This window comes from Dermacentor andersoni, chromosome 1, assembly GCF_023375885.2.
Source record: "Dermacentor andersoni chromosome 1, qqDerAnde1_hic_scaffold, whole genome shotgun sequence".
In the NCBI taxonomy this organism is placed as follows: Eukaryota; Metazoa; Arthropoda; class Arachnida; order Ixodida; family Ixodidae; genus Dermacentor; species Dermacentor andersoni.
Window position 1 is genome coordinate 278,054,662 of NC_092814.1, and position 25,635 is coordinate 278,080,296.

General features: G+C 44.7%; 1 protein-coding gene across 2 annotated transcripts in view; it reads right to left on the reverse strand.

Annotated features, from left to right (window-relative positions):
- Positions 1 to 25,635, reverse strand: part of LOC126548177 (ribosome biogenesis protein BMS1 homolog) — a 184,973-nt gene that overhangs the window by 57,852 nt on the left and 101,486 nt on the right. For both annotated transcript variants that reach the window (XM_050196311.3, XM_055063180.2), the window contains 6 exons: positions 24,713 to 24,794; positions 20,198 to 20,287; positions 16,444 to 16,622; positions 9,099 to 9,287; positions 2,527 to 2,707; positions 930 to 988 (listed from right to left, as the gene is read on the reverse strand). In XM_050196311.3, coding sequence (XP_050052268.1) covers positions 930 to 988; positions 2,527 to 2,707; positions 9,099 to 9,287; positions 16,444 to 16,622; positions 20,198 to 20,287; positions 24,713 to 24,794 — 780 coding nt within the window. The remainder of the gene's footprint in view (positions 1 to 929; positions 989 to 2,526; positions 2,708 to 9,098; positions 9,288 to 16,443; positions 16,623 to 20,197; positions 20,288 to 24,712; positions 24,795 to 25,635) is intronic.

The window sequence follows — 25,635 nt, forward strand, 5'->3', positions numbered from 1 at the left end:
TCAACAACCTTTTCTTCGGGATGTCTCGGTTTAGACTTGTCATTGTAAAAAAAACCAAGCGCAAACGAGACCAAACCAAGCCACCCAAAACAAGCGCGAGTGAGAGCTGACGCGAGCAGACGTTAGTGCAAAACAAGCGGCCCAGCTGAACCAGACGCAAGCACGAATAGAGCGGTCGGGCGGGTGGACACGACACCAGTTTCTCGCGCGTGCATCACTGTAGGGGTCACACTCTTATTGGTTTCCTCTGCTCGTGGATCGCTTGCCAGGGCGGCAAGCCGCGAAAAATTGCCCCGAGACCGATCCCACGGTGCGGCTGGGGCATTACGGCGTGATGCATAAACGGCGACCTTGCCATTTCCAAAGCTTTCTTTTTTTTTTTTCGTGCACAGCATTGGGGGGTCTCTCCTAAGCTTTTCTTCTATAGCGGGGTAAGAGCAATGCTGGTCAGAGGCGCCACTGCGCGATTTGGTGCGCTGCTGAGGATATTGTCGGAGCGCGGTATGTTCGAATTAACCGCCGCAAATGTTTGCGCATTCGAATTATCAGGCTTTTGCTCCATGGGAATACACATAACTTTGACGGGATCACGGCGTCAGTTTGAATAAACCAGAAGCTTGAATTAAGCGCGTTCAAATTAATGAGATTCAACTGTATATGAACATGAATCATGTCATAATGCACCATAATGCTGAAATGCTATAAAATTCTCATGAGACATGACTTGTGCATTATTTTTTTCTTTTTCCAAAATTAATATATAGCAGTGTCATGGTTATACCATGAATATAATAGAGGTAGTATGAAAATTCCATTCAACATTGGCATATGAGGTTAACTTAGCATGCCTACTATACTGTTTATATATAGCACGGGGTGTTATCAGGAAATTCATGCGGAAATATGACAAAATAGAATGGCTAGTATACCGTCTGTTCATGAACTTGCTGCACTGCCACGAATCCTGTTCCCTGTGGTGTGATAGGACCTGAAAGATAAACGCATAGATAATTTATTATTCTCATGTAACAAACTCTGCATAACATACAGTAGAACACGCTTACAGTGCCCCACCACTTACATAGAGTTTTCTGAATAGAGGCTCCAAGCACTTTTGGGCCCAGAAGGAATAGCACCATGCACGCTATGCACTGGTAGCATGCAACTACATTTGAAGCTTGTACCGGGTATGCTATTTATCAGATACTATGGCAGGATCTTACAACTCGTTCCTAAAGATTTGCGTCAAGGCCGCAAGCATCATTGTAAACACTCTCCCCTTACACGAAATCTGATAACATTCTTGAATACTTAGTTGTACTCTTGATGATGAATATGCAGGATATTTCTCATCCCACATAAATTAAATGAGAAATAAGAGCTGTTTTGGCGCCACTTCTTGATTCTGAGAGATTGTAGGCTAAAGCAGGAAGGCTTTGTTGTTGCTGGTTGAGCAGACAGAAGCCAATTCACATCTAAAACCAGACATTGTGCACTGGCTGATTCTGTCACACTGTAGTGACAATGAATAAAACAGGCCCAAAACTGAACGATCATAATAACTATTTATTGGGTGAACCTGTGCCCACAAAAGCAAGTTACAAAGCACAATGATAGTGGTGAACACAGTTGGCGATCATCGAAAATCTGATCAGCGGGTCAAGCGTGTTGGCTTTTATGCACGAGTCATCGAAGGTTCCAGAGTAATTGCTGGTGCCCGCATGTCTTCCAGAAAGTACTACACAATTTGTGTCACGCACACATGCAATCAGATTATGCAAGGTTCGGTGACAACAGACAGCGGATAGAACTATCGATAACATTCAAGAAACTTCTGATACACGCAGGCGCGTCCTGCGCTGAGTGATAAGATTTGTTAAACAGTGAAACGCAGTCACCCGATAAACAAGTACATACATGCGTCAATACGGTGGAATTCCAAATATAGCCTGAAGTGATTTTGGGGATCTTCACACATAAACCCATTACAACAGAGCAAAACTCTCCATAATTCAAACACATGATGGTGCAATATTGTTATTTTGAATAAAATTTCCTGTTCACACCTACTGCAGAACTGCAAATTTAAATTTCCACATTGTGGTGCCAAATGCTCCAGCCTGTGCAATAGCACCTTTTCTTTAATTCCTGCTTTGGCTACACTGGCAGCTCCAGCATATGCTGTAATGGGATTTCTGAGAGCACTCAGAAATTAACTGCAGAATCCACTTAACTCAAATGAGTTAAGTGGAACACCATCAAATGAACTATAGAACCGAATTAGCCAGAGTTGAATTAATGAAAGTCTACTGCATTAGAAGAAATGCAATATTCACACACCTATTCTAAAATCCAGATTACAGTGCCTCCTGTGTTTATTCAATTGTGACAAACCCAACATTGCAATGTACACAATATTTTCATGGTCAGAAATAATGAAAACAAACCTCTGAAATGAGCTTTCAACAATGGTCAGTGTAAAAGCCCCAGGAAGTGTCAAGTATCTTTCGAGGTAAAAAGACTCACCCCAAAAGGTAGCATTGCAGTGAAGATGCTTTGGTGTATACTTGAGAAAACGGTTGCGACCATTGTGGTCCTGTGTAGAAAACACGGGCATGGTCTGAAAGCGTCGCCAGCCAAGTGAGAGAATGAGCGGGTCACTGCTCTTGAGGATTCGCTTGTACCAACGGTGCTTCTTCATGCGAACCTGAAAAATTACTACCATTTAATGAGTGTTCAAAGCATTTCATGGACACAGCAAAGTTACACCAAATGTTCCTCACTTGTGCACACTGTGCCAAGACAAACATCATACATGAAGGGAACTATGTAGTAGTAAGGCATTCTGGTAAATAGATGTGTAGAATTCAATACAAAAGCACAAATGCCTTCCTGTTCTTTTTCTGTGCTGTGCCTTGAATATATGTCAAATCTTGATAATTCAAACTTGATGGAGCCTGAAAATTTGTTGGAATTAAAGGACGCCCACCGAATGGAGGACTTACGTGCAGCGCTGCGTTAGGCGGCACATGTGCACTGAGCCAACACGAGTGACGAGTTCCAGAAGTATGGCTTCACGACAGCGTGGAGCATGCTGCCGTGAAGTTACACTTATAGGCAAAGTTTTCCCTGTTGTGAAACCGCACCTCAAGGAAAGACTACCCACCCTGATTTTACTGATAAACCTTTAAAGTGAAGCCGCCTTTGCAAACTGCTCCACAGCACCGCAGGCAGCTGATGATTGCTAAAGTACCACAGTTTGTCAAGAGGAGCCGCAGCTGAGCAAACAGGAGAGAGAGAGAGATGAAGAGAGACTTTGTGCGTGCATTTGGATTACAATCACGGGGTCGCCCACATTGAATTTCACGCCAGCAGTGGCATCTGCTGTCATCAAAAGCAACAATTGTAAGCACTGCCACCTTGAATTCCCATCGCCAGTTGCCGAAGACGTCATTTTTTTGCTGCAGCTCGTGTGAGCGGCCATCTTTCTCGCCAGGCTAGCTCTGTAGCTTGGCCAGGCCCATAATTTCACCTTCAGTTGCTTGTAAAGCCACAGAATTTTAAAAATTTTGGCGAACATTATACATGCCGAAATACAGTACTTACAATGGGAGGGGGAAGCAGCAGCTGGCATGCAGCCACACTGCCAAGTTGGAAGTGTTGCTGCATGAGTTGGCGCACTTCTGAGAGCATGGTCGGTGGTGCGGTATGTTCGAATTGACTACAACAAGTGCTGACGTGTTCGAATTATCGGGCATTTTCACACATTGAAATACACAATTTTAACAGGACTACAGCACCACTTCGAATTAACAAGATTTCACTGTATTACATCTTCTTTACAACATACGTGACCGACCTATGCTTTAGCTACACGTAAAAATATATGAAAAAATAAAAAATAAGAAGTGCATGCGTGCACATGCACACACATACACAAACAAACATTCACTTTTATCCATGTATAAGTACCAAAACACTGGGTGGTGAAAAGTGCCATCTTCCTATGAAGATAGGAAGGCAAGTGTATTTGAGCCTTGTCAAGCTACCGTCACAGGTATACATAATTGTGTATTACTACTTATCTGGTGAACAGAAGTTTAATAAAAAAAAAAAAAAACATTTTAGATTGCGATTAACTAAAGGCCACGACCTTCACTTCGTGACCTTTCCATGACGTTACCAAAAACCTTCATGACCTTGAGGTCCTATTGCAAGTGTAGGAAATCGGCACAGACTGGAAGATGCCTCACGGTCATGGCTGACTACACTGTGAGCTTTTGGAATACCCAGCACTAGTCATCTAGGCATCTGGCAGTGGAACTGCAGGGGGTTCTGCAACAAGTGCGCATGTCTAACACTATTTCTACAGAGCCTTAACGACTTCCCTGACATTATTATAGCCTTGCATCCATCGTGTTGTATCCAGGTAGCCACGCCACCTGGATACAGCACGTTTCAAGACCGTCACATAGACAAGCCCAACATTGCCATACTTGCAAGACGACATCTTTCTGTTAAATAGAACACATTCAGCAGTACTGAAATGCCCCATTATTTCATCAAAATTCTACCTCAAAGCCACAAACAACCCACCCTATGCGTGTTGAATGTTTATAGCCCTCGCAATGCTCGACAACACCGCTTTGAGCACATGTTCGCTCAAGCCAAACCTAGCGCCAATAAACAGCCACTAGTCGAAACGGGCGACTTCAATTCCCCCCCCCCCCCCCCCCCCCCTCAAATGTGGGGCCACTACGCATCCACCCCCTAAGGGAAGAGCTCCAGCACAAACAAAATCAAGGTTTCACCATCTACAATGACCCTACCCTACAATGACTGTACCCTACAATGACCCTACCAATGACTTCCTACCCAGCTAGGAAATAGCGTCAGTAGGGATACATCCCCCGATCTCACCCTAACTCCCCGCATCACTCAAGTGAAGCGGCAGAACCTCCAAAACAACTTAGGAAGCGACCATTATATCCTTGAACTCCGTGTAGATTTTAAGCACAGACCACTAGCCACGAAACCACTAAGGCTTACCAACAGGATGGAATTCAGAAAATCTCGCTGCAACACTAATGAAGAAACCATTACCGACATTGAGCAATGGGCGAACGTCTTGCAGGCAGACGTGGAGGCCCATACCACCCCTCTCCCGCTAGACACACCCTTGGCCACAATTGATTCCAAGCTCCTACACATGTGGGAAAAGAAGCAAGCTTTACTTAGGAAGTGGCTAACCGCACATTACAATCACAAACTCTGAACCAGAATCGCCAAATTGGACTCTCAGATCCAACAATACGTTATCAAATTGCCGGCAATGCAATGGAGTCTGGTTTGCGGAAGAGTGCATGGTCATCTTAGCACTAAAAAGACCTGGCAATTGCTCTGGCACCTGCTTGACCCGACGATGTCTAGGATGCACAATAACCACCAGATAAATAAACTGCTGAAAATGCATGAAATGCAGCGGACTTGCCGACCATGTTCAGCAACCTGGCCTACAAACCTATGCCCCCTCCTATGCAAATACCCATGTCCGACTATGCTGGTGAACCCAATGAGGAGCTTTGCAGTCCTATCCCAGAAGCAGAAGTTCGACATGCCTTCAACCAAGTGCGAACCACCACGGCACCAGGCCCAGACTCTGTGACCAATAATATGCTTCGCAATCTCGATGAGCAATCCATACGCAAACTCACTGAGTATTACAACCACTGTCTCGAAGAAAGCGAGATACCCCAACAATGGAAAGCAGCCAAGGTGTTCTTCATTCCAAAGCCGAATAAGCCAATTCACATTGATAACTTCCGTCCAATCTCTCTCACTTCATGCACAGGGAAGATCTTGGAGCACATAATCTACACACGCCTCTCCAAATACATCGAATATAATCATTTGTTCCCTTCGGAAATCACTAGCTTTCGCAACTCTCTTTCTTGTCAGGATGTCATGCTAAGGCTCAAAGAAGACATTATCGAACCGAGCGACGCACGTGACACACAAGCGTTGCTCGACCTCGACCTCGAGGGCGCCTTCAATAATGTGTCCCACTTGGCCATTCTACGCGAACTTAGCAGTATAAACTGCGGGGAGCGAATCTACCTCTACACACGCGGCTTCCTCACAAAGTGCACTGCGACGCTCCAATTAGGCAGAGGACAATCTGGTCAAATAAGTTTAGGAAGCACTGGCACGCCCCAAGGGGCAGTACTTTCCCCACTCCTCTTCAATTTGGCTATGCAACCTTTAGCTTTCACTCTCAAGAAGATTTCTGACCTCCAATTCACACTGTTCATGGACAATATTACGCTGTGGATGACCGAAGGTTTTGACCAGCACATCCAAGACACCCTCCAAGCAGTAATTGATCAGGTCGAACAAGTAGGTCACGACTTGAATCTCAGGTGCTCCCCCACCAAATCACAGCTTCTCCTTCTGCCCCCTACGAGACGCTTCAGGACCTCACCTCCGAACATCCAACTAACGGTTGAAGGGCACCCTATACCCCACGTAGACAGGATAAGGGTCCTAGAATTACACCTCCAACAAAACCGAGCAAATCAGCATACCTTGCAAGCACTACAAACAACGGTAGATAATACGCTCCGCCTGATAGGGAGGATCTCCAACAAACACGGAGGGCTTCGAGAGATGGAGCTAATTCAGCTCATCAAGGCTTTTGTCTTAAGCAAAATTACCTTCGCACTACCATATCTCTCACTCTCTAGGCAGGAAGAGGATACTGTAAATTGCTTGATCCAAAAGATACACAGTCGCTCTTGGTGTTCCAATTAGAGCATCCACACAAAGGGTGACGGCCACAGCCACACTAAATACTCTTCAAGAATTAACCGAAGCATATCTATCATCGCATACCACAGACTCACCACCACTGTAGCTGGGCGTGAGATCCTGAGACAACATCATGCTCCACCATTCAACGAGAGCGACATCAACTTCCTCCAAAGATACACGGCCAATACCACATTCAGCCTCTATCCAGAAACATGCACCCCGAATTTCACGTCAAACGCCGTAAACTTTGAGCCACGGTGCTACAACGCAGCTATGGACAGGCTGAAGGAGTCAGTACTATGTGGACGCCGCAGCCCACACCACTAGACATCGTTATGCTCTAGCGGTCGTATACAACCAGGGAAACACTGTTCAGCATGAGTCAAGACCACCTCGGCGGGCGACGCGAAAGAGGCTGGCATTGTACTCATATCGTGACTACCTGAGTGTGATGTCATCATTAGTGACTCTAAGACTGCTATCCGGAACTTCAGTTGCGGCTACATTAACAACCTCGCGCACTCTCTACTTGTCGCTCGCCCACCAGAAAACGACATTGCTCTTGTCTGGACTCCAGCACATCAAGGACTCCAAGGCAACGAAATGGCTCATGCCGCTGCTCGAGGATTCACGGACCGAGTGGCCACAAATTTGGGCTTAGCTCTAGAACCCAGTGACTCCCAACAACACACCAATAAAGGCACACTCGTCACATTCCATGAAATTCGCACACATTACAGACATCAACGCCTAATGTACTCACCTCTCTCTATGCCTAGAACGCACCAGAGAGAAATATTGTGGCGCCAACTACAAACTCACACTTTGCATTTATTCTTTCCCGTCACATACCCGACACCCAAGTGTCGCTTTTGCCCTGTCCGGATAGCAGATCCCTCCCATATCATGTGGCAATGACCCACCAAACCTCCCCTCCACACCTTCAAACCATTAATTAGTAGCGAGGAGCTGTGGGAGACTGCCCAGCACAGCTCCGATCCCACCCTGCAGGACCGAGTCCTGAGGTGGGCTGAGGAGGGAGTGGAGGCCTACCATGACTGGTAGACGGACGTCTAGCCACATAATGTGGTGACGGCCGCCTGCTGGGATTGGAATACATAGACCTCGCTCTCACCCCCCCACCCCCCCCGGCCCCTCCCCTCTCTTAAAAGGGAAATAAGGTTCATTAATTCATTCATTCTACATACTACAATTACATAATGCTGAGCAGAGCAATTCCCATACTATGTATATAACTACATAATACACAGATTTCATAAGGTTCCCAGTTTATACCACACTTTCTTCAAAAGTCCCCTGGAATTTGTGTAAGCTGCATTCCCTGTACTCACTTCAGATTGTGCTGCACACATCACATATTGCTGGGCACAGCAACTAATTGCACATTCAACAGATTATAGGACTCCTGCATTGCATGTTCTTGCAGTCACCTGTAAACTGCATACAATCGAACCTCACTGTAACAAAGTTGCAGACAGTATAAAAATACCTTCGTAATATCCCGTCTTCATTATAACGATGACTTCGTGACATGTCGATATTGGTACGAAATTTTTTTTTGAATTCTGAGGTGTTATGTGCCAAAACCACGATTTGATTATGATGCATGCCATAGTTATAGTGGGGGACTCCGGATTAATTTTGACCATCAGAGGATCTTTAATGTGCCCCCAATTCATGGGTAATGGGCGCTTTTGCATTTTCCCCCCATCGAAGTGTGGTCGTTGCAGCCAGGATTTTATCCTACGACCTTGTGCGTAGCAGTGCAACACCACAGCCGCTAACCACCATGGCAGGTAAAAATGTATATATATCTTTTACATCATTAAATCCATTAATTTGTTATATGGAGGTTTGACTGTACTGTGTTCTTCTAAGAGCACACAATTAATATTGCCCACAAACATTCACCAACTGTGTGTTGCAGCCTCTAATGTGCTTGGGCATCGATCATGCTCCAGCGTTAACAAGATTAGTCCCATTGGCAGCATTTGCCACGAAGAGGAACCATGTGTGCGCTGTTCTGTGGCCTCAAAATGAGGAAAGTGAACTGGCAGATAACAAAGCAGAACTTCTTGGTCACCACGAAAACATCCTGGAGACTTCTGTCTACAGTAATACTAGTATGTACATATTCAAGTTCACAATATAAAGGCTTGACTCGACTTATCTCACAATAACTAATAAAGAAAGCAGTTAAAAATTTCCTTCAATGATCTCATTGGACAGAGGGAAAGACATCAACAAAGCAACGAAGAAGGTCTTACCTGGCAGTAGCCTGTGCGACCCTCTCCAACACTCAAGCCACCAAGAATCATTGGGTATGAGGCATCGAAGTGCTCGACAAGCTCACATGGCATCCGCAGCAGCTCCACACGGAGGTAAAGGCCCGCACGGTAGCCCTCGAACTGGACCCGCCGCTCGTCTTCAAGATCTTCAAATTCTTTCTGGTTCAGCTACAGTGCAAGTCAGGTGAAATGTTTAGTTGGCAAAGAAAACTCGTTATTTGGGTAGCTCACTCTAACTTGGCCACCACACTAATGTGAATGCTAAAATAGTGCCTTTGAAATATGGTACCCCTAGCCAGTGTGAAAACTGTGGTAGTGAACAGCTTCACTGTTTCACCAATCATAATGCAAAAAGCATAAACCTTGATTTGTGCAATAGCTAGCTGTCTGTAATAAAGACATGCAGTTTCGATACTGAGTGTGCGACATAACATTTACAAGTACATCTTGCAGTACATATTTTACCATTTCAGATGCTATGTACACAATGTGTGCATTGTGAACTCGCACTTTTTACTTCAAGTGTGTTATAAATACTGCAAATTTCATGGTTCCAGCCGAACTCTCCACTCTTCATTTTGCAACTGTGGAGTTTACGGTGCCATATGGCAAATTAGGATAAAACTAACGTAGAAAGTATTCAGCAGTAATGAATGACACCATAACTAGGCTGGCTGGAGAGGCAGCAATTGAAGTGGGAGGCAAGGCACCAAAGCAACCAGTAGGCAAGCTCTCCCAAGCAACAAAGGACCTAATAAAGAAATGATAAAGAATGTAAGTGTCCAACTCAAGAGATCAGATAGAATTCACGGAACTGTCAAAACTGATCAACAAAGCGAAAATAAGTGATATCCAAAATTATAACTCATGAAAGACTGAAGAAGCCATAAAAAATGGATGCAACCTCAAATCAGTGAGAAGGAAGCTTGGTATAGGACAAACTACGATGTATGCACTGAAAGATAAGCAGGGTAATATCATCAGCAATCTCGAAGGTATAGTAAAAGCAAAGGAAGAATTTTATACTGACCTGTACAGTACCAGAGGAGTCAGGATACCTACATTCGAAAACAGTAATGAACAGGATACAGAAACTCCTCCTATAACTAGTAATGAGGTAAGTAGGGCCTTGTAAGACTTGAAACAAGGAAGAGCAGCAGGAGAAGATGGAATAACAGTCAATTTAATCAAAGATGGAGGAGACATAATCCTTGGAAAACTGTTGGCTCTCTAAAGGAAGTGTTTATCGACTGAAAGGGTCCCAGAAAACTGGAAGAATGCAAACAATATACTAATCCACAAAAAGGGAGACGTTAAAGAATTTAAAAATTATAGGCCCATTAGCTTGCTCCCAAGTATTATATAAAATAGTTACCAAAATAATCTCCAATAGAATAAGGGCAACACTGGACTTTAGCCAACCAAAGGAACAGGCTGGCTTCAGGAAGGGATACTCTACAATGGATCACATCCATGTTATTAATCAGGTTATCGAGAAATCCACAGAGTACAATAAGCCTCTCTATATAGCTTTCATAGACAACGAAAAGGCATTTGATTCAGCAGAGATACCAGCAGTCACAGATGCATTACGTAATCAAGGAGTACAGATTGCTTACATAAATATATTAGAAAATATCTACAGAGATTCCACAGCTACCTTAATTCTCCACAAGAAAAGTAGGAAGACACCTATAAAGAAAGGGGTCAGACAGGGAGACACAATCTCTCCAGTGATATTCCCTGCGTGCTTGGAAGAAGTATTCAAGCTATTGAACTGGGAAGGCTTAAGAGTAAGGATCAATGGTGAATATCTCAGCAACCTTCGGTCTGCCGATGACATTGTTCTATTCAGCAACACTGCAGACGAATTACAACAAATGATTGAGGACCTTAACTGAGAGAGTGTAAGAGTGGGGTTGAAGATTAATATGCAGAAGACAAAGATAATGATGAATAACCGGGCAAGGGAACAAGAGTTCAGGATCGCCAGTCAGCCTCTAGAGTTTGTGAAGGAGTAGGTTTACCTTGGTCAATTAACCAGAGGGAACCCTGATCATGACATGGAAATTCATAGAATAAAAATGGGTTGGATCACATATGGCAGACATTGTCACCTCCTGACTGGAAGCTTACCACTATCACTGAAAAGGAAGGTGTACAATCAGTGCATTTTAGCGGTGCTGACAAATGCGGCAGAGACTTGGAGACTGACAACGAAGCCTGAGAACAAGTTAAGGACCGCGCAAAGAGCGATGGAACAAAGAATGCTAGGCATAACGTTAAGAGAAAGAAAATGAGCGGTTTGGATCAGAGAGCAAATGGGTATAGCCGATATTCTAATTGACATTAAGAGAAAAAAATGGAGCTGGGCAGGTCATGTAATGCGCAGGTTAGATAACCATAGGACCATTAGGGTTACAGAATGGGTACCAAGAGAAAAGAAGCGCAGTCGACGATGGCAGATGAGGTGGGGCGATGAATGGATGGATGGAGGAATAACTTTTTTGAGGTCCGTCGGTGTGCGCAATTAGTGTGCAGCAGGCCGCTCCCACGTCGGGAGAGAGAGGCCATGCCCCTCCGCCACATCGCGGGCCCGATGGACAGCCCAGAGCTGTGCTTCAAGGTCCAAGTTGCGTAGAGCTCGGTCCCACTCTTCCTTGGTGGTCCCGGCCCCCGGCGCCAGGGGGCCACCCCAGAGCATGTGAGCAAGGCTAGCTATATCCTTACAGTAGCAACATGCATTGTGAGGGTGCGCGCCGGGAAAGATTTTGTACAGGAAGGCCAGCCATGGGTAGGTGCCCGTAGCTACTATTGAGTACTTTGTGCTACCGCACAAAGCACTCAATAAAGCACGAGGTGGGGCGATGAAATTAGGAAATTCGTGGGCGCTAGTTGGAATCTGTTGGCGCAGGACAGAGTAATTGGAGATCACAGGGGGAGGCCTTCGTCCTGCAGTGGACATAAAATAGGCTGATGATGATGATGATGCCATCGCAGTCCGAGTGAGCCGGACTCTGCAGCTGCACAGGTTATCTACCGCCTGCCACAACAAGCTCAAATGCAGACATCATTGATGAGTCGCTAGGCTGCGGTGTGCCGATTCCTGCCGCTGTTACATTTGAAGATTTTGCAGACCTTGAGAGCACGGTTTCATTGTGTGCTGAATTGAACGATGACGCAGTAACTGAGCAGTTCTCCCACCGTCAAACAGCGACTCTGACTCGGATGATGATGTGCCGTGTCCTCCGGAGCCTTCCACTTGCACATCTGACTCAAGCCTTTGCAATCCTTGAATTAGCGAAAGTATGTGCAGCAAAGCATCGACAACTTGTTCCGTGCAGAAGGCTTTTAACCCTTTAAGGGTGAATGACGTAAATCTATGGCACCACGAAGAAGTCCAAAAATGGTCGATGCTGTATATTTACGGCGTCGTCTGTATGTTTAAAAAGCGCGCCAATTTACTAACTTTTTCTTTTCTGTCATGTGCTGCCACTATGTGGGAATACAGGGAATTTTTTATGCGCGCCTCCCTCTTTCGGTTTTTGTTGGTTTTTAGAGCTAGTTTGATCCCGCGCGTCTATATACTACCGCACGCGCGGGCGGCGGTTTGCGTTTTGTTCCGAGGGCGATTCTGGCTTCTTTCACTTGCAAAACTGATGGCTAACTTGTTACTAATCGCTAAAAGGGCTACCGCTTGTTTCTCGCTCGTTTAGTGCTCACAAGGGTGCGCATAGGAAGGATGCCACCATGCATGCATTTCCGTTGCTTTTTTTTTGATATTCACGAAAACAAATTGCCTCTGGTTGGCGATAAGATGGATTAAGGGAAGTTTGTCACACCTTTTGCCTTTTTGACGGGCACACAACCACACAGTTTTCTTGAGTGTGCGCATCTACGCAGTTTGATTACGCTATGGACGTAAATATTAGTGTAAGAGCAGGAACAGGTGAGAGTTGCGAAATATTTTCGTGTACACATTTTCAAAGCCTTGAAGTATGTGTATAACAATGTATCAAATTTTTAATTATTATAAGTTTATTTCCTTTTTTATTGTTGTTATTTATGAATGAAAAGTACATATATACCAACGCAAAATATTTTTTTCCTCACTTTACAGTCACCCTAGAAAAATTACGGTAAATTTTTTTCGAAATAAGTCCCTAAGAAGAATTGGAACCTACAATAAAAAAATCGACCCTGGGCGGTCGCATATGGCGAAAAAAATTGACCCTCAAAGGGTTAATATGTAAATTATGTTATCTTTTCTGGACATATTCGTTTTTCGACTTATTTATGTTCTCCCTGGAATTCGAATTATCGGTTGTCGACTGTATTCAATTCGAGGACCTGAAGATTCGAAGAATAAGACACTATTAGATTCTCTTTTAGAAAATTTCAAATATTAGCTCACCTTTAGAAATTTGAATCACTGAGATTCTACTACACTCGAACCTAGTTATAACGAAACGGGATATAACGAAATAATGATTGTAACGAAATAAATTAAGTTCCGCTTGAAATCCCTATAGAGATCCATTAACATCGTTATAACAAAGTGAAATTGTCCTGCTAATGGACATAACAAACTACATTAGTCTCTGAAACCAAAAAATTTCCGACCGTCGCATACCAAATACAGTAAAACCTCGTTAAACCATACCCGCTTAAAACAGTAGTTCCGTTTTAAAAGTAGCAAAGTCAAATCCCCGACTCAGCGGCCATTGAACATAATGTGTTTTGTATCCGCATAAACTGTACCAGCTTATTGCGTACGCATCGGTTAACACGTAGCGTTTTCACTTTTCATCGCGTAAACATGATGGTGTGTCGTCTCCATTGGGCGGCCTGGCAGAACGACAAGCCTCAGAGATCAGAACAACGGCTTCCAAGCGCCCTGTTCGTTTACGCGTGAAGCCACATCAACATCAACATCATTTCGGCGCTGTGCCAGAGAGTGTTGTGGGGTTGTGACGTCGTGCAAGTAAGGGCTCGCATCATGTCGTAGCTCGAATAAAAAAAGACGCTGAGTGCTCAGCATGGAAGAAAAATTAGACATCGTTCGTGCTATCAAACGTGACATGAAGTCAGCGCTGGCACGCTACAGGGATCTACAGTTGACTACGGTGTGTGGCATTGGGAATGCGAAGTTTCTCAGCAGCGCTGCTGTGACCGTGAAGAGATGTCGGCTACAAGGTTCGACTTTTCGCCATCGTTGCCTCTGCTGTTGCCGAAGAGTCGACTACTGACAGTGATGAGGACGACACGGAAAGCAACAGCACGGGCGATTCAGGCCCGATAGTAGCAGAAGCTGCGCGATACGTCAGCCTCATGAATGCAATCGTCGCGACGAGAACAGCATCCCGCAATGAAGAAGGTACCGCACGAATTCTGCAGCGCTACCGCCCGCGTGCATGGAGAATATGCAATGCCAACGAGAAATCTGCCATGTGAGTGTTTGCTGAGAAGAGGGGGCTGGCTGAAAAGCTGGCTCACAGCTTCAGTAAGTTTGAGGCCGCTGTCGTCGCTGCTAAGCCGCCACAGCATCAAACAAAAATCACTTTTGTCACACGTAGTGAAGAAATACAGTATGTTTTTCCCCTTACATCGCACTCTCTCTGAGTTCTGTTTTTGACAGTTAAGTGGGCCATCTGATGCTGTTTCGATTAAGCAGTACTATCGTTAAGTGCATACTTTTTCCGAGCTCCGGCCAACTACAGTTTATCGAGGTTTCACTGTACATCGCTTTCTGCGGGGTTCGGTACTTGTTCGCTGTGGCAGTTCAAAACTGCCTTCCTGCGCTGAATATATCGTAGAGCAACACTGGTGTTTTTCCTCGCCATGCATAGATGTTGTGGGGATGCGTGACTCTCGCGCGTCCCCTGATGTTTTTCCCGCATAGCGCGTCTCCTGCAGGGCGGCTTCGCCCGCCGCGTGGCCTGGCGCCCGCGGCGCTCGGAGTGGTTGAAGCGCAGTGCGAGAGATGGCGCTAGTGTTGCGCTGCTAACGCCGCCGACAGGCGAGGTTACTTGGGCGCCGAAAGGAAGGCGCTTGCCCTCTTTCGGTTCGGGAAGCAAGCGAGACGGACGTGCCGTACCGCTCCGACCCATGCTTCTGCGAGACCATCTCGCGTGGCCGCCTTGGACACCGTTGGCGTGACTGTACACGCGAACGACCAGGCGTTGGGATCCAGCATGGGGCGAACATATTCGCTCGCAATGCGGTCGCGGTAAGTCGGACTTCTAGATTTGTCGCGCGCCCATCGGCATGTTTTGGGGATAGCAACTCGGCTAGCAGGCATTGATCTATGAAAGGTGCAATAAATGCCCTTGTGATTGTTTGCACTACTGTATTGTCGTTCCTTTGTCCCAAGAGTACGGAGGAGAACCCCGTATCTCCCACAATGTGCACCAGTGCACAAACGGCAACTTACTATTGCACTTCTCCACTGACCTCTCTTTCTTGCATGTGCCTGGCTGCGCGAGCCGCACCATGCTGTACAGCTACACACAGCGGCACGAAAGATTAATGCGTTCACTTCTGTGCGCCACACAGGCAGGGGCAGCTGGGCGTGGACACCCGTGATCTCTCCGGCACAATTTCGGACGTCAAGCGCGGTGGTACAAAAGATCAATGCATTCACTTCTCTCTTTTTCTTTGGAGTGTCATACAGGCTGCCGCATCTGGGCCTGGTCTCCGAGATATCTCCGGCAAAATCTCGGGGGTCACGCCTAGGCCGTGGATTCCCTACGCCCTCTTCCTGCAGCCCGCCACACAGGCTGGCAGTTGGGTGTGGCCTCCGAGATTGCATTGGCACTGGTGCAATCTCGGAGGCCACGAGCCGACTGAGCCAAGGCAGCGTGGCAAAGTTCTCTTGCCTCCTCGATCACACAGTGGAGCACAGTGTTGTGTGCCATGTGTAGTTCAATCGCAATGCGCCAAGCGGAAAGCGAACATGAAAGACCATCACAATGGAGAAGGAGGCAGCTATCTAAAGGCTGTCACGTCAGCTGTTAAGCTATGTACTGCACTTGCCGAAGATTCTTTTGTATTATTCAAATTTCATTGCATGCCTGGCCATGTAGCAGTTCCAGTAGTTGTGCACCCAAATGGACATATATTGCAGTAAATGCCAATAAAGAATATAATGAAGTAATGGATATATCTAAGTAATTTTGGCTTCCCCATCAACTTCGTTATAACGAGGTTAGAGCGTATAATTGTGCTACACAGCAACAACAACAAGGTGATGACTACAGGGTAAAAAAGTTCCACTGAACCAAAAATGGTAGCCAAGGCCATGACTGAGGGCCGCCCTTCATACCTGTGTCTGTTCACTGAGTTCTTTCTTGAGCTCATCAAAATGGGTCTTTTCATCTTCATGGTCATATTCGCTGTCAAAAGCTTCTTTCAGTTTTCGCTTGCGTTCCTGCCGCTTGGCCTCTAAATGTGCATCCCGCTCTTCCCGGCTGAGCTTCTTACTTCTGCCGCTAGACTCCTCTCCTGCACAGTACGTAATGAAAAAAAAGATATATATATAATAGAGATAACAATTTGATTTCATTGTCCACTCTGCTGCAGGTCGAGGCATCTCTCCTTTATGCCTTTCTCACTTTCTGTCCACTCTGCTATACAAAGTGTAAAGATTTAAAACAACATTAGCACTGTAGCTTAGTTAAATTTATTACATGTGTACCACATTCGATAGTAATTGTAAGATTATGATGCCACTTTTACTGCCCAATATCTCGCGCATCTTTCTTTCTAAGAAGCTGCAACAGCCTCAAAGAAGTGCAACTTTCTGGCAAAAGCAGCACATAATCTTCTAGCCATTTGTTTACCAGCACTTTTTTTTATATGTTAGTATAACATGGAATCACTTTTCATTATTGGTCACAGGTGGCTAAACAGTTCACCACCACATTTACTGAACTGATGCTTGTTGCCAATTCTGAATAGGCTAAACAAAGCAACACTGAAATTAAATTGCAAGTAGAGTGCACTAGAAAATGGTCGAGTGGACCAAACGGCGCTCTCCTGCTGAGGCGCTGTTTGTGGAAAAATTGTGCGAGGGCATTGCGAGCGAACTGGATTGGGGTGGAGACGCACTTCGCAGCAGATTTAACGTAATTTTGCAGTGAGTGGCGAGACTGATTGCGCACTTGCTCTCTTATAATGGTGCATTATTTCAACTGGAAATTTATACTCACGCCTTTTTGCCACGTACACATATTTGAGGCATGGTTTATACAACATGGCGCCTTCAATTTTGCTGTCATCAAGTGTGTCGCCTGCTAGCACGCGCATGTTCGTTGCGCGGACGGCCAGTTTTTCTCACAGAAAGTCTGTACAGTAAAATTTTTTATGGTTTTACTTGCTTTGGTACACCCACTGCCCTTGCTGGCTGGTACCAAATGTAATTTTAGCCATGTGAACTGCTGTTTTTAACATTGTTTTCTAAAAGTAACACAATTTTTGCTACGGAAACCGCTTATTTGCAACATGCAGCTACGTAAGAAAATTTTATTGATATGATGTCATTTTACGCACACTTCTTGCTGGTAGAATATTGATCAGGGACAATGACCAAAGAAAACAATATTGTAGTGAAATCAACCAGGTTTACTAACGGTGTGGCGCGAAGAGATGCAGATGACAAATGCACTAGTTTCTTGGTAAATTTAATGGCACATAGGCATATATATATCCACGACATATATGTAAAAGAAGAATGATCAAATATTCTAAATACACAGATTGAAACAGTGAAAACTCGTGACCGGAATAAGCATGTTTTGGAAATCACATGCATCTCTTAAGAGCAGCACCAGCCCCAGGTGACGCAGGAAAGGAACCAAGACAATTATTGGACGTTAATATGAACAACAGCGTTAGGGAAAAGATATTGCCTATGTCCTTAGAATTGGGGAGACCGGGAAGTCTTTACCAGCGTAATCTCCATGGCTTGTCTGGCAATCTCTTTCAACTTGCCAGCAGGCGAAATGAAGTAGAAATACATAGTCTAATCCAATGGTATTTGCTACTCAGATCGTATATGACTTCAGAATTCACTATTAAAAATTATCGAATAGCCCTCCCCGTGTGAATGTAACGCATAACAGCACTTTTGAAGTCTTGAAGGTGAGGGGCTGACGCAAGTGATTCCGAATGATTGTGCTGCTGGAGAGGTGCACCGATTCCGGAGAGAATTAATGCACTTGTGCTAATCGGTTCTACTTAACAAGCTCCTAGCTGTCATTCAATATAAACGTCCCGTTTTTTGGCAGCCTGTAAATCTGCTAACTCCATTCAGACAAAGAAAACATTCTTTTTTACAGCCTTACCATGTCTGCAATTAATTAAAATTGGGTGCCCAATGTAGTACCATACTTATCTTCTTCAATGAACACAGCAGATCTACAAACATCTCTACATGTATGTGAGGCATGCCGTTCCCTTAATTGCTTCATTATTGTCCTTATGATAGCGTACCGGGTAACTAAACGAAGTCGTTTATAATACAGAAGCTGCTTAGTTGAGCGGACATAAAGTTGGAAACGGCACTACATTTAGTTATGAAATATAATATAAGCGTAACATGTTTTTCTCGGAAATCAGACTCGAGAATAATTTAGCTTGTTTACACCCCTAGAAAATGCTGAGGGAAGCAGCTACCTTTTTTTTTAATTAAACAAATTCTGGCGTTCTACGTCTGGCAATATGATTAAGAGGCAACCTGTTCAGTCCTCACCACCTGGGATTCCTTAACGTGCACCTAAACAGAAGTACACGAGTGTTTTTTCATTTCATTCCCATCGACTTCCGCGACCTGGTTTGAACCCGTGAGCTCAAGTTTAGCAGCGCAACGCCATATCCACTATGTAGCCACTAATCAGGCACTAATTGGACTAGGCAAAAAATTTCACACGGCGTACGGGCCAAACATTAGCATATGTAATGGCTACCTAAAACTGTTTTTCGTGCCCAAGGTCCAACCGCAATAAAAGAACCCGTACCAATTACTCCGCATTCTGTTACATGAGGAAGACGGAAACATGAATGGAATGTTGCGCTGCAGTTTTTTTTTTCTTTGCTATAAGTATACTTCACAAAAATCTGAGTACAGGGCTCTGGATGGGGCATATATGTTTCACTTGTTTGAAGTGGCAAGCAGGAAGGTTACATATGTTTGTGCGTCTGCGTTTCGCAAGACCTACTGATGGAAAATTATGAGCAAAAATACACATGAGAGATACATGCTGCTTGAAGAACAAGAAAGATATTTGTTCTACAAAAAGAACCGTACAATAACGTACGTAGTAGATTGAAAGCAGACACTACAGCTGCAATGCACATGCAATGACCGAGCGGAATTAAAAAAATAAAACGAAATAAAGAGAAAAGAAAAGTATCTATTCCTATGGCATAAATACATGCCACATCCAATTATAAACACCATTTGAGCAGCCTGAACGCATGTACCAACGTGCGAAGTAGTACGAATGACCTTTCCGGAAAGTATCACCAGCAGTTTCAAACGGTGCAACCTTGATGCGGCCCAAACCAATTCGATTGCAGCACCACCAAAGTATTTTTTGCCGTCACATGCCTCAATGCAATGCATGCACCGTCCCTGCCGCTTGTCCCACTCAACCGTATTCTAGAACACTCTAACTGCAGATAAATTCCCACAACAATTCAGCAAGAATAATGAAAAATATTTAAAAAATTCAGAATGGAAGTGTTCCCTGCGATGAGCAAAAGCAGTGATGTACTAATTATTTTAGGAAGAAATTACATGGTTCGTTTACCAAAAAGAAAAAAAAATAGATCTTAAGGGTGCACCAACTCTGTATGCACAAGAAGAATCTGCCAGCAACTGCCAGGTTGTTGTTTGTGTATCCTGTATGTGCAACAAACACCCACTGACAACAATATTAGCCCCATTCTATAGAAGACTGCTATATTGTCAGTGCACAAGATGGACAAAAGAAAATCAGTTCATTATAGCACTGTAAAGGTAGAAAAAACAAGATGAGCAAACTTTAAGCCAAACCATGTGTATATCTAAAGCTCACCACTCTGCTCCATGCCTGCAGCCTTGTCATCTTGTTCTTGGCCTTCTTTTTCCTTTGTTTCAAGATCTTCAAAATCACCATAAAGTTCCTCTGCAGAAGTAAAAGCGATAAATAACTTTTCAATGACACATCAATACACAGTATTCCTAAATCCAGGTGACCAAAATTAACCTAAATGACAAATACTGTCTAATAATATGAGAACAATAATGAATGTTGAGTGGTAAATTAATTGGGTTTAATGTACTGAAAGAACTCGAAGGCTGTGTTAGAGACCATAGTGGGAGGGCTCTACATTATTTTTGACAAACATGGAAGCATTGGTTAATTGGGTATTCATTTTCAGGCAGAAACAGCTTCAATTTGCCCTTGCCCTTTACGCTATTCCCACCTGAAAATAATTTTGACCACTTACACTAAAGACTAACACTAAATTAGTTTATGCATGTAAAGTATTGTTTCAAAACAGGATTTCTCTCATTTGATGGAAAACTGTTAATTAGTACTTGAGAAAACAAAGACCAAACTTGCTTTCCTTGAAGAAAAGTATTTTCTTCTAATGGGGCTGTTCTGGCCCAGAAAAAAAAAATACAGAACTCGCTGAGTACGGTTCTTTTAGAATCCAGAGTAGCCTTTTACAAACAGGCAATTAACTAGACTGATAATTGATGTATGGCGCTTAATGGCGCAAGGGCCAGCTATGGCCAAAGAGTGCTTTGACACGTGGTAATGAACTATGTAAGTAATACAGTCGAGCCCACTTATAACAATATTCAAGTGCCACGAAAATTCCATTGTTATAACTGATAATTCTTATAACCGGGTTGCACGAAAACATCAAAATAAGGGGCTGGCCGAGGTGGTGCGAGAAAACTATAATGGTGGGGAGGCCAGTGTCTGTCCCCACCACCTTCCTCCAACCGCCTACTGATTGTGTTCACTCGTTTAACGACTTCCTGAGCACTTCGATCGTGTGTAACAAGCCACGGCTGTCGGTGTTAAAGAATGGCACTGCTATAACAACTTTAACGAGGGGTCATGGGTGGCAAGCAATATGCGAGCACCGCTGAGGCATCACTTTGGTGGCCCCAAAAGGGGCCTTTTAAAAAATGTGAGAAGGTTGCCGCAGCAGCTTGTCAGCTTGAGAAATCCAGAAGAAATGCTGAGAAGAGATCGCCACAAGCATCTTGCCACGTACTTATCAGTGGCTTGCACAAGAAAACCCTATGTCCGTCAGCCTTACGTGCTTTACACGAAGCTTGCCGACATCCTTCTCCAAGGCATCCAGGTGCTCCACTTAGTGCAGCGTAAGGTTCCTCGCAAAAACGAAGCCCCGGAGGGACTAAATCATTCGCTGGGCCTCTTGTGAGGACAACGTTGAGGCAGCCTGCCCTACCATGTCATCACTGCCATTGTCGCCGTCACTATCTGACGCGAGCACGTTTGCAACGATCGCCTCACCGGTTAGAAGCACTTAGTTTCCAAATCTATAGCCGTGTGCTTTATTTTCACCGGCGACATTGTGCATTGCCGCTGATCAGTGGGCGTTTCAGCCATCTTCTGTTTCGGTGGTAAGTCAAATGAGCCTGAGAAACCACATGGCCAGGAACGATTTCGATGCAACCAACAAAAATGAATGCGAGCGATTAAGCTGTTTGCAGAACTGTGCTGAACGAGGAGCCAGCGAGCAACATGCCAGCAATCTGGGAGCATCGCAGTTCGTGCGGTCCATTCGTCTTTCGGAGGGTAGCATGGCGTAGAGCTATGGGCACAGCCCATTTGTGTTCGGAGGGGTGGAAGGGCAACCGGAGAGAGGCGCGCAGAGAAGGTTGCAAAATGAGCGCGCGGTGGCTTTTGGAACAGCGGGCCACCGTGCAGCAGCTCGAATTTCTCTTTTTTTTTTCTCTTAAGGATTTTGAATTTCACTACCTTTCGGCTCGGACACCCAGCAGCCAGACTTCATTGTTATAACCGATAATGCGGCACCGGGGCATTGTAGTAAGCGGGTTATTTCACCATGGAAAACATACAAAAGTTGACAGTGCAGCAGCTTCTCATTGTTATAACTTGTTAAAACCAGTATCGTTGTAAGTGGGTTCGACTGTATATTTATATATAAAATGATCAAATTGAGTTGCAAATTTATGTGTGATGTGGCTGTAAGGAGGCCTAAAAACAGGTCGCTGTAAACTATGTAAAATATATAAGCATAAAAATAATGACAATGACTCATGATAAAGAATGGTATAAAAGTTTCGGTATGTAGAAGTGGTACAAAAGGATGCATACAAGCACCACTGCCTCCGCAGGACTCTTGAAATAGCTGAGAGGCACATGCTGTAGAAACTTATGTCAGTACAGCTACAGCCTCAAAGGTGAGGCTGTGCTACACACAAGACAGCCATATGATTTCTAAGATATTAACTTAAATATATTTAAAATATTTAAAAGGCTAAAAACTGTTTCCATATTAAAAAGCAGTTCATTACTAAGAAAAGAATGCTGGGTGAAATAGTATACACTGATGATACACAGAATGAAAGTACTTTTTACGCTCAGTTTCCATTTCCCTGCACTGGACGAGGACAGGGAGAACTGTAAGGCTGCAGCCACACCTTCGACATGAGGCAGGATCATTTCCAGTCAGTAGCTAAGAGTGGGTGCCAAAGGTATGACCTATTCTCAATCGATAAAGGAGCACTTCCTTCTATCGTGTTGTTTTCTACGATATCCAGTGCCCTAATTTGGGTTTGATCAAGTGCAGTTTATTGGACACCTGGGAGTCCCACTGTTTCTGCTAGTGCTTCTCCAGTTTGTGATGTAAGTATGGTTTAAGGTCCATGGCTGGAATGGGCATGTTTCTGTGGGTGTCACTAAAAGCTATTGAGGTAACATTCTCGTCAGCAGCTTCATTGCCTTTTACGCCAATGTGACCAGACACCCAGCAAAGGATGATGACTAGTTTATCCATATAAGCAAAGCATAGCAATGCATATAGTTAGTTAAAAACATCGTTCTTACGTTTTCGTAAACTCATTAGGGCTTGGCCTACACTCAATGAGTCCGCAAACACAACGGCCCTAGTGAGATTTGTTTGTTTAATGTTTAACTGCAGAGAGGATCGCATATGCTTCTGCCGTAAGAATACTCGTATATGGATTCAGTGTACAAGATATTAAAGGGACAAGGCAAATATTACGTCTACGCGGACTGTTTAAATACCATTGCAGAAACCTCGCAATGCTTGTTTCATGCCAAGAAAAGACTTAGTTTACGTAGTAAAACCGCGTTAAACCGTACCGCTTAAACAGTAGTTTCATTTTAAAAGCAGTAAAGGCAAATCCCCGACTCAACGGCCATTGAACATAATGTGTTTTTTATCCGCATAAACCGTACCAGCTTACTGCGTACGTATCGGTTAACATGTAGTGTTTCCACTTTTCGTCACGCAAACACGGCGGTGCGTCGTCTCCATCGGGCCCGGAAAACAACAAGCCTCACAGATCGAAACAACGGCCTCCAAGCGCCCTGTGCGTTCGCGCATGAAGCCACAAAAACATAAACATAATTTCAGCGGCGTGCCAGAGAGCGTTGTGGCGTTGCGCAAGTGAGGACTTGCGTCATGCCGAATCTCGGATAAAAAAGACGCCGGGTGATCAGCATAGAATAAAAATTAGACATCCTTCGTGCTATCGAACGTGACACGAAGTCGGAGCTGGCATGCAACAGGGATCTGCTGTTGACTACAGTGTGTGGCATTTGGAATGTGAAGAAGTTGCTCGGCAGCGCTGCTGCGACCGCGAAGAGATGTCGGCTACGAGGTTCGACTTTTCGCCATCGTTGCCCCTGTTGTTGCCGAAGTGTCGGCTAGCAACAGTGATGAGGACGACACGGAAAGCGACAGAATGGGCGTTTCAGGCCCGACAGTGGCAGAAGCTACGCATTACGTCAGCCTCATGAATGCAATCGTCACAACGAGAACAGCACCCCGCAATGAAGAAGGTGCCCCGCAACTTCTGCAGCACTATCGCGCGCGTGCACGGAGAATGCGTAAAGCTAACGAGGAATATGCCATGCGAGTGTTTCCCGAGAAGGGGGCTGGCTGAAAAGCTACCTTGCAGCTTCAGTAATTTTGAGGCCGCTGTTGTCGCTGGTAGGCCACCGCAGTGTCAAATGAAAATAACACTTTTGTCGAGCGAAGTGAATAAATACTGCCATGTTTTTTTCCCCTTTCATCGCACTCTCTCCGAGTTCTGTTTTTGACAGATAAGTGGTCGATCTCATGCTATTTCGGTTAAACAGTACTACCGTTTAGTACATACCTTTTTTGAGCTCCAGCCAACTACGGTTTAACGAGGTTTCACTGTACTACACTGGACTGTAATAATGTGCCACTTAATTTTTTATATTTTTTTATTACTATGACTAGGAGTTGTGTGGACAACCCTGCATTAAGCCTCCGCAGTGCTTAGCAGAATGAATGCAGCAGAAAAGAAAAAAAAGAAAAAAACTTACCATCCTTTTCCAACAATGCCTCGGCATCTTCTTCGTCGCCCCATTTTCCAGTCACAAAACAGTCCTTGATCAGGTCCAAAATCTAGCATGAAATGCACCGAAGTAAACACATTCAGTATCAGTACTTGTGATTGTTTTAAAGGAATTTATTTCAAGGCACTCAAACAAGAGAATGCCTCAAGGGACAGAAAAACCTCTTTGCAGTAAACAACTAAGACCCCTGACAAACGGGCACTCCAATAACCTTCGAACTAGGAGTTATCTACCAGAAAAGCTTTCACGAGGGGTGAAGTGTGACATAGGATTATCTTCTTTTTGGTAGGGATTCCTAGTGAAAGAGAAGATATCCTAACTCCCTAATGAGCCTAAAGGTTCAGCCTCATGCGCTGCTCTTCAAGAATGGAAAACTTGTCGAAACACGATGGTGCCTTATTATTAGTTTAGTGCTTCAAAAAGCGATTTTATAGTTACAGCCACACAAACTGTCTGTCATTGAAAGTAGTTCATAGCTGCTGTACTTTCGAACAGTCATAGTCCTTGTCACAAAATAAGGTTGCCACCGTCGCATCATATATTGGGCTTATTGGCCTTTGGCAGCTTCGTCACTCTGTTGACATCTTCGGCTGACGGCACTAGTGTTTTAAGAGCAGTCGAACGGCGCCACACGTTCCTCTGTGTGCCACACGTGTGGTGACACACCTTCAGCTGGGGCAAGCACCATACGAGTGCCTGCCACGGTGCCAACGTGGAAACAGTACAGCGCGGTGTGCTCCAGCCGTGCAGTGAATGGGGCAGCACACTTCCGGCGCCATTTTGCAACTGGCAGTTATGATGAAAGACACATCTCGTAGACAGCTGCTTCAGCTGCTAGAATCTAGTAGCTCAACAGACAGCAAAAACAATGCCATCATCGCCACTGTGCA